Source organism: Octodon degus, unplaced genomic scaffold, assembly GCF_000260255.1.
Source record: "Octodon degus isolate 3935 unplaced genomic scaffold, OctDeg1.0 scaffold00117, whole genome shotgun sequence".
NCBI classification, from domain to species: Eukaryota; Metazoa; Chordata; class Mammalia; order Rodentia; family Octodontidae; genus Octodon; species Octodon degus.
In genome coordinates, this window is record NW_004524693.1 from 10067597 (window position 1) to 10077995 (window position 10399).

Consider the following 10399-nt stretch of genomic DNA (forward strand, 5'->3'; position numbering starts at 1 on the left):
TATATATATATATATACTATACTATACAGCTCCTTTCTCTTAATTCAATGAGAAGAAAGATTTTTACTAGTAGTGTTTGGACAGGATATCATGTTTGCATCTTGTACTATGAACAACCACTATGAAGACAACAATATGCAATGTATTAATTATTGAAACTGCTACTAATCAGTTTTGAAAAGTCTCATTGCTATTCGTTTCTCAATAAAATTGAAAAATAATAAATAAAAATAAAAAGTGAAAGGAAAGTAGATTCCACTCTGACCTTGCTCTGTTGGAGAGAGTGCAGGTTGATGCAAGTGTTATGTGCAGAGTCAAATTTTACAACTTTTGTGAATCTTGAGCTGTTGAAATTTTATAACCATATGGACTGAATAGTTTAACATTGTCTTAGAACTTTGACTATAATAGTCCTCTTTCAAAAGGAGCTTAATTCAGGGCTTAGTCAACCAGTGACTTTCGGTTGATCAAAGATCATTTAGGGGAAGGGCCGACCAGATAGCTCAGGCAGATTAAAGCGCCTGCTTAGGCAGGTGGAGGGATTGGGATTCAGTTTCCAAAGTGCCTGCTGGCCCCACCCCCAGGGCACACTGAGACTGTGATTCAGACTGGGTGTGGTTGCACATGCCTGTAATCCCAGCACTTGAGAGGCTGAAAACAGGAGTATCACTATAAATCTGATCTGTGTTAGTGAGACCCTGTGGGCCCTGTTTAAGAAAAGAAAAGATCATTTAGGGAAGTATTGTAAGGCAGTTAACATTGAATTTATTGGCAAGTAACAATGATACAAAACCTGACATGGTTGAAAAAGCACAGGGCCAGGAATTATAACACCAAATGTCTTGTTCCAGCTGATATTTACTTCTTAGTTCTCTGTTTCCTCATTATAAAACTGAGGTGTTGGGGTGGGATGTGTGGGCTGAACTACACAATAGCTATTGCAATTGCTATAATTCTCACAAAGGCACATTTGGAAACAATGAGAACAATATTGAAGAACCTGTTGATTTATTGTGTCTTCATTTAAAGTATGTCTACTGGTTCAGTTGAAGATGTACATGTTCACTTTTAAAGCTGAGCACATATTGCAAATAGCTCTTTATCTTGTCATTCAACTGTGAAGTTATCAGTTTTTTTTTTACCAGACTTATGTGTGCATATTAACCAATCGCAGAATAGAGAATTTAGCCCACTTAATATCAGAATCATAAATCATTGGAAGATGATCTACTTACTTTCCATCATAGTATTGCTTTTGGTGATACCATCTGACCTGCAAAAATATGCCAGTCAGTATGGTAGGTATAAGAAAAAGAACCAATCCTGAGAGTCAGAAAGGTGTGATTCTGTCCTATTTAAGAATATTTTTAAATATTATATTTTATAAATAACACTTATTATAATTAAAACTTTTGTATAAGATGGTGAGAAGCTCATTCATTTTGTCTCAATTTCTTACATATAAAGGGAAGTGCCTAGATTTAAAAAGTTCTGAAGGACTGGAAAGATTAACCAGTTTAATACAGAACCATAAATGCTTTCTTATGAATAGAAAAAAAAATATAAGCATAGTAGCTATACTACAGCTCAGTGTTTTGTCTGAAATCATGAGAATTTTGTTCATAACATTTCTTTAAACCTTTCACAGAGAGGAAGTCGTGCCAGTGTAAGTTTCCAGATCATCTCCGAGGTTCAAAGTGGGAGGTCCCCAAGGCTCTCCTTTTCTTCAGGAAGTCTAACTCCAGCTACCTATGAAAATTCCAATATAGCAATTTATGAGGTAAAACATCAAACAGATATCTAATATGTTGTTTTCTTGCATTGTAAAAGGCAACAAAGATTTAGAACTCAGTATTTGGATAACAATCTTGAGGCAAATCTAGATTTTTGTATCTGTATCTACCTACAGACTTATTTGTTTAACATTTTTGACAGTGATTTTTCCTTATCAATTAATAATAAACTAATTGATGTTTCAACTGAATGTATTTACTATGCACAAAGAAAAAAGTCTTTGAGGTCCAAGTACTTAAATATTTCTTTCATCCTACAAGGTATGTAGGAGTACAAATAGAAGCCTATAAGAGTAGAAGAAATGTCTTCATGAGCTCTTTGGGATGAGATATCAAGAGGCATGTTTGAATAGCTCAATAGATTAAAATGCCTGCAAGCAGGCACAGGAGCCAGAGGTTTGATCCCTGGGCCTGCTGTGCTGGACCCACCCCTTGGGCGCCCTGAGACAGCAATTAAGACTGGGTGTGGTGGAGCATGCCTGTAATCCCAGCTCTTGGGAGGCTGTAAACAGGTGGATCACTACAAGTCCAATCCAGTAGTGAGACCCCAAACACCCTGTAGCTCCTTCCCTAAAAAATACAAGAAAAAAAAAAGAATAAAAAAGAGACATGTTAGTGCTGGGTAGGGACTGAGGTACTCCTCTTTTTAGTGGTTCCTACACTGGTTATTTGATGATGTTATTGAAACAATTTTTATACATTTATTTCTTTTTCTTTACCTTTACTGCCACTTTGAGTATCAGATTACTTTCTACTTTATACCCAGCTATTTTTCCCTGGGTATTTTTCCAGAGGAACTGAAAACATCGTACCATAGTGATGTATGTGCACTCATGTTTATAGCAGCACAATTTGTCATAGATAAATCTTGGAAGCAACACAAATGGCTATTAACTAAAGAACTGATAAAAAAGATGTGGTAATTTTATCCAGTGGAGTATTAGCCATAAAGAATATAAACTTGGGGCTTTTATAGGTAAATGTATGCAACTTGAGATCATACTCCTAAGTGAAATGAATCAGTCCCATATGTGTAAACATTGTATTGCCTCCCTATTGTAAGAACCTGAAAGAGCAAATAAAATCTAAAGGTACTATAGATACAGTGAAAGAGAAAGAAATTTTTGAAAGGGAAGGGACAACTGGGACAAGGAAAAGGAGAAAAGAAAGAAAAGCTTGAATAAGGGCTGGGGAGATGGCTCAGGAGAATAAGCACTTCCCTGGCAAGTGCAAGGGCCTGAGTTCAATCCCTGGTTCCAGAAAAAAAAGCTTGAATAATAACTGTACTGCTGACTTCTGCTGGTCCATTAAAAGGGCCAATTTTGCATGCTTATATTGGGTCCTCTAAGCAGCCAATTTGAAAACAACAGCTTGCAATTTAACAACTATTGTTGAATTGCTATTATTGTGCTTAGTAAAACTCTGTATCACTTCAAAAATTTTTTTTACTATTTTTTATTCTCTTTAAACATAAAATAAAATAAAAATCTTTTTTATTTCACTGAAGTTTCTGTATTTCAACATTTAAGAGCCCACCCTCTATCCCTTGTTCTGAGGTACAAAAATTTGAAACAAAGATTTTATCAGTTGGAGACATGAAGTATTTCTTCTTAGCAAGAAAGTTAAGCATGGCGTAAAAGGGAAACTACACTGTCCTGTTCCTCCTAAGCGAGGCCTTCCCAGTATGGTTTCCTGGCTTTGTTTGAAAATATTTGTCAAAGCAGGAAACACTCTCAACTTCAGCCATTAGGACAAAGAAAGCCTAAAGTAAGAAAGAATGAATTTTTAGATGTTGATCAAATTGAATTTTCCAAGTAAGTGTTCTTCAGTGATGAGTAATTCATGGATACTTTGCTATAGTCTGAAAGTGAAATTCAGGTGTTGAAATTTAATAGTCAATACCACAATATTAGATGGAGCTTTTAGGAGATACTAGGTGAGAGGAGCTCACTCCTCTCATAAGGCTGAGGTGGGATCACTTATAAAAGAGGTTTTAACAAGAAATGTGACTTTTGTATCTGACAAGGTCAGTCAAATCCCCTCAGGATTTATCTTGAAACCCTGTACAGCCGTTTGTAGATCCTCTGTCCCCGTCAGGTATGAGGATGAGTCATGGCCATTGCTTGACCAGTTTGCTCTCTGTGAAATCCTGAGAGAATGTTTTCTCTCCAGATGACTCTTCTTAGGTACACTCTACATCATCGATCACTTTCCTCTGTGGCACTATAATCTCCTTGATCAGAAAATTTGGGACACCACTGAGTTACATGATGGTACAGTACAGGTTCTCCTATGTCCTGAGTCCTCACTGACATTGAAAGGCTAGGGTCAAAATGTTGGCTGTCCTCACAGCCCTTCTTTTTCTCTAATTTCTGGTCTGCAAACTTAGATTGTTAGCTCTCCAGAAGAGAAGCTTAATGATATTATTACCCTATAACATAGGCAGTTGAGCTTAACCTCACTATCTGTCTAAATATCAAACATCTTAGACATAAAATGGAACAGGTATTTTCCATCAAGTATTGATATGTTAAACGTTGAATCCCTACAGAATGTGAAGAAAAAATAAAAAGTAAGAAAATGGGAATAAAAAATTACATATTTTTTACATAAATTTAGAAATCTAGCCATATAAAACATTGCTTTATCTTGGTCTTAACCACTCAGCAGAAAAGTATAAAAATGAGGTATAATGTGTATTCAAAGTGGTTAGGATAGATATATAGTTACATTCTCTTAATGAATAGAATGATTTGTTCTAATGGTGTTTGTGAATAAGAAATCAAGTCTGCATCTTGTACAGCAATTAACCACTAAGAAGAATGTATGCAGTGTGTTAATTACTGAAACTGTCCTACCAATTTTATTTGAAACTGTCTCATTGCTACTTGTTTATCAATAAAATTATGAAAAAAAGTAAAACCACATTTAAAAAATATTTTTACTTTTTATTTTTTGATGGAACCAGGGATTGAACTCAGGCCCTTCTGCTTGCCGGGTAAGTGCTTATTCTACTGAGCCATCTCCCCGGTCCCAAAGCCATGTTAATATGCTGAGCTGCAAAAGGCTCAAGTCAACAATTTCTGACATTGCCAGTCCTGCAGATAACCCACTACTATTATGGACTACTGGACTATATTAGATTATTTTGTTGAATTCATGCACCTATAGTATTTAAATGGCAATGGAATACCTATCTTTGAGAAAACTGAAGAAAAAAAGGGGATATAAATGAAGGACCATTTTGTATTTGTATATACAAAATAGGATAGATATACAGCTACTTTCTCTTAATTCATGAGAAGAAAGAATTGTACTACTAATGTTTGGACAGGATATCATGTCTGCATCTTGTACTATGAGTAACTACTATGAAGACTACCATATGCAATGTATTAATTATTGAAACTGTTCTACCAATCAGTTTTTAAACTGTCTCATTGCTATTTGTTTTTCAATAAAATTAATGAAAAAGAGGTTTTGTGCAGCATTTGGTTTGCTCCTCTTTCTATATTCTGATATATAATGACAAAATATTCCTCCTGTTCACAGGAGGCAGTAAAGAGAAACCATCCTGGAAGTAGAGAGCAATCCTCACAAGAAAACTAAACCTGCTGTGTTTTGACTTGATTTCTCATCCTCTGTAAATCACTCAACCTCAAAAATGGACTAATTCACAGAATATATATATATATATATATATATATATATATATTTATACCATAATAAGAAACCTCTGGACCTTGCCTTAGACTTATTCAAAATGATTTGTTGCATATATTAACTTAAAGTATTGAAGAATTAGCTATTTTTCTCTTTTAAAGATAAATCATAATATAGGATAGCTTTTAAATATGAAATGGAAGAGTTTATGGCTTTACAAATGTACAAATACCTGAAGATTCTAAGATGAATCACAATAACCTTTGAGTATGATCTGTACCATGAGGGGTTGAGCCAAGTCCTTAGTCCTGCTCATTAGAACCTTCTTGGGAAACAAAAAATATTTATTCCAAGTTTCCCACCCTAGTCATTCTGGTTCTTTTGCTTTGGCTTTGGAGTACAAGCATTGGTATTATCTTAAGTTCCTTTTTATATGCATATAGATTTCATAACTGCTCAACTAAGAGATATATAAGACCTTTTCTGTTATGGATATACTATAATTCTCTTATTCTCTGGAAGAACTTATGTATTAAATTATGGTATGCTTTATTTGGTGAGATTGGAAATATGCAGTGCAGAATTGAGATGGGGAAAAAGCAAGCATCTATATGTAACTAGCCTTTAAGACTATCAGATATGTCTTCATTTTGAAAGGAGACAAGGAGAACACTGTAGTCCTCACAAACTCAGGGAAAACCTACTGAGTTCATCATTCCTTTTGAGTTTCTGATTCTTGCCTCTCAATCTGCATGATATTTTTTTCTTCATTTCACTTTTCTATTTCTCTTCACTTTTCCACTTCTCACAGCTTTCTTTCCTCACTTATATTCATGATAGATCTCTCTCTCTCCTCTCTCCTCTCTCTTCTATTCTCTCCCATCTCCCCTCTCCCCACTTCCCTCTCCCCTCTCCCCTCTCTCTGTCTCTGTCTCTGTTTCTCTGTTGGTCTGTGTCCAAGTCCGTGTCCTTGTCCGTGGATGGCTGGCTGGTTCTCTCTGTCTCTCTGTCTCTGTCTCTGTCTGTGTCTCTCTGTCTCTGTCTTTGTCTCTCTGTCTCTGTCTCTGTCTCTCTCTCTCTGTCTCTCTCTTTCTCTGTCATTTCCCATCATTGAATCACACATCATAAAAGCTAAAAAAAAAGCACCTAAGATATCATTTAGTACGTCCAGCTCTTCAGGTAGGGAAACTGAAGCTCAGGCTGGTTAAGCAGCTATTATAAAGGGCACTTTTAAGTTCAACCAGCTTTGTTTCTTGCTTCTTAGTTAATGCACCATGGTGTTAGCACGAAACTGATGGACCTTAAATTACTTCTAAAAAATTTATTGAATAGAGTTTGATGTCTCTTTCTCTTAATTAAAAAGTGAGTGATAAGTGAAGTATTTCATCACTCTCTTTTATTTTAAAAGACCAAAAAAAAAAAGTGCATGTGTGGTGAAGATAAAACCTTCCCATTTCTTCACCTTTCTTCATTACTCATGAAATAGGATGCACACAGACGCAATACAAATTTGCTTGCAAAGTTTGTGATGATTATTTAAATCTTTTTTTTTAAATATTTCAGTGGAACTTTAAATGTCTTTAAAGTTCCACTGAAAAGTTCACAGTAAAACATTAAACACTTTTAGATCAAGTTTTTTTTTCCCTAATTTTAATCATTTACTTATTTGGCACAGTGTCTTGCCACACAGCTTGAACTCTTAGTGATCCTCCTGTCTCAGTTTCCCCAGAGCTGGGATTACAGGTGTGTACCACCACTCCCTGTCTCGGTGGCCGGCTCTCCACAGGGCCGGCACAGCATGTAGCACCAGGGATGGATCCATGGTCCTTCTGCTTGCCAGGCAGCTGCTTAGACTACTAAGCTATCTCCCTGGACTCATACCTCAATATTTATTAACCTGTTGTATCACAACTGAAAGCAGAAACACTGAATGAGGGCTCAGATATAGAGGCAGACATTTTTACATCCACACATACTAGGACCATTGCCAGAATAGCAGGCCTTGATTTCCATTGATCTAGGCCTTTTACATAACTCATGAACAGGAGGTACAAAAGTGAGACAGAGCAGCCTGTCAGTTCTTTAGCTTAGCTATCAGAGTGAAATCATTGATTACAAGGGTAGAATCATGATAATCAGTTTATGATGCTTGGTAAAATGGTAAACTCTGGCATTTCATGTTTTTTTGTTACTTTTCCTAACTTTACACAAACCAAAGACTTCTAAACCATATAGTCAAAAATGATTTCAGAGAAGTTACTCCACTTCTCTCTATTAATCATGTGCTTATTCCAAGAACAACAACAACAACAACAACAACAAAAAAAAAAAAACCATGGTACCAGCAAAGTAAAGAACAAGAAGCTTGTTTTGTTTTTAATCCATTCTCAGCTGGATCCATTGCATGGGAGAAGAAAAGGTACAAGCTACAACAAGAGGAAACAGACAAAGGGAAGAGAGGATACAGGAGGCAGAGTACATTCCTCGCAGTCATGGCTCCACTGTCACCCTTCACCCTTCGTCTAGTCCTACCTCCAAATAGGAAAGTCTGGGAGGACATTTTAGATCTAAACTGTAACAAATTCTCAAAGAAAAAAAAAACTGGATAAGAGAAATAGCTCTTTGTAAAACTTTGTTCCTTGGAAGATGCCTAGATCTGTAACGACACTATGGCTTTGTAATTTTTTTCTTGACTTCTGTAACCAAAAGAACATAAGAAAAACATGAAAAGCCAGAGATTATTTAAATCTTAAACACAGACAAGTTCCCCAAGCAACAGAAATCCAAATAAGGGAAAGGAATAACAAAACAGGAGATGGAAGACCTTTGCTTAGTTACAGCTGTGTTACAACCCAGGCTTCTCAACTTAGGGAAGTCAATCTCTTCCAGGTTTACTTTCTTTATCACCATATAAAAAGTTGAATTGGGGATACTTAAAACTCCTTCTTGCTCTTAAGTGTAGTGATTTGCTATGAAGAAGTTATGTTTAGGTATTTGTGGCAGTTAATAATCCAGGCAGAAGGCCATCCCATGTCTGCAATAGACGTAAGTCCAGCAAGAAAGCGTTAGGTACTACTGGCTATGAGGCCAAATCAGGGATATTAGTATGGATGCTCAGATTGTGCATTGCAGAAGGGCAACACATGTAATAGAGTTCTATTCACAGTGAACATATCTACTAAATTACATGAGAGTGCTACAGGAGTTTAGAACAGAGATCACTGTCTACCAGACTAGTGCTAGAATGTTATGGGATGCAGAATCTTCTGCATATGTACTATCTTGACTGTGTCCCAGAAGTTCCTTGAGATTGTACCTCTGTATTGCCTAATATTCCTGGTAGCCCAAATGCAGTTTCTTATACCCATGTAGCCTGACTCCAAACCTGGCAAAGAGGCCTTACATGACAGGCAGAGCTTGGTCATGTGTAGATGATCCATGCTGCTAATGAAATGTTTTCTTTTCTGCCTGGGGGTTGTATGAATAAGTGTGAGTATGAAATATGCAAGAACCAGTATATATGTAGTCAAGGCTGTTGTTTACGACAACAGAGTGGCCAGGTGCTGTACAATGATATAATTAGTTGGTTTTCCGCTTGCCAGAAAACACCATTTTCTAATTAGCGTGAAGGTGTGATAGTGGCTAGTTGTGATTCTGGGCCAATCAATGCAGCTGTAAAGTGATAAGGCTTTTTTGTTTACTGTTATATACAATTCATAGGCTTATTTTGTAAAAATCTCATTTTAGTCACATAAGCTTAAAGCTAGCTTTTGTTCTCTGAAAAGTGAAGATATTTTAAAGGTAAACATATAGGCCTGTGTTGGGCCCTTGTGAATTCTATGAATGAGTTTTACTTTTTTGTTAATTTTATGGAGAAAGAAATAGCAATGAGACAGTTTGAAAACAGGTTAGTAGGACAGTTACAATAATTAATATATTGCATATTGTTGTCTCCATAGTGGTTATTCATAGTACAAGATGCTGACATGGTATCCTTTCCAAACGCTATTAGTACAAATTTTTCTTCTCATTAAATTCCAAGAAAGTAGCTGTTTATCTATCCTATTTTTATATACAGATACAAAAATGTCCCTCATTTATATCACCCTTTTGTTTGGATTTGTCAGACATGGGTATTCCATTGTCATCCAAATATTGTAGGTGCATGAATTCAGCAAAATATTCCAATATAGTCCAGTACTCCGCAATAGTAGTGGGTTATCTTCAGGACTGGCAATGTCCAAATCTGATGACTTGATACTTCCACAGCTCAGCATAGTAACATGCTTCACTTTTCATACCTCATTTCTACACTTTTCTAGGACTCTGTCCATTTTTTCTGTGTCTTCTATTCTATGAGAGTAGAGGTTCTCAAAGTAGCTATTGATAATCTTCTGAATTTCTACTGGGTCTGTAGTAGTTACACCCTTTTTATTCCTTATTGCTTTTATTTGAATTCTTCCTTTACTCTTTTTGATGAAGTTAGCCAGGGGCTTATCGATTTTATTTCATCTTTCAAAGGACCAATTTTTTGTTTCATTAATTCTTTGAATTGTTTTCTTCATCTCAATTGAATTAATTTCTGCTCTAATGTTTATGATTTTTTCCTGTTTATGGGCTCTGGATTTGGTTTGCTCTTCCTTTTCTAGATGCTGGAAGTGCAACATTAGGGTGTTTATTTGTTCCCATTCTGTTTTCCTAATCTGTGAGTTCACAGCTATAAATTTCCCCCTGAGGACTGCCTTCATCACATCCCATAAATTCTGATAAGTTGCGTTTGAATTTTCATTGAAATGTAGATATTGTTGAATTTCTTGTTTAATTTCATCTGTGACTGATTGGTTGCTGAGTAGGATGTTGTTTAATTTCCATGTATTTAGGGTTTTCTTTTTCTAGTTTCTTTTGTCATTTATTTCCAGTTTCATTGCACTGTGGTCAGATAA

The 10399-nt window shown here is 36.0% G+C and overlaps 1 protein-coding gene across 1 annotated transcript in view; it reads left to right on the plus strand.

The window, feature by feature from the left end:
• The window catches only part of Gucy2f (guanylate cyclase 2F, retinal), a 142918-nt gene that overhangs the window by 53906 nt on the left and 78613 nt on the right, over positions 1 to 10399 (plus strand). The window contains exon 7 of the mRNA XM_004640047.1: positions 1649 to 1780. Within this exon, the coding sequence (XP_004640104.1) occupies positions 1649 to 1780 (132 nt within the window). The remainder of the gene's footprint in view (positions 1 to 1648; positions 1781 to 10399) is intronic.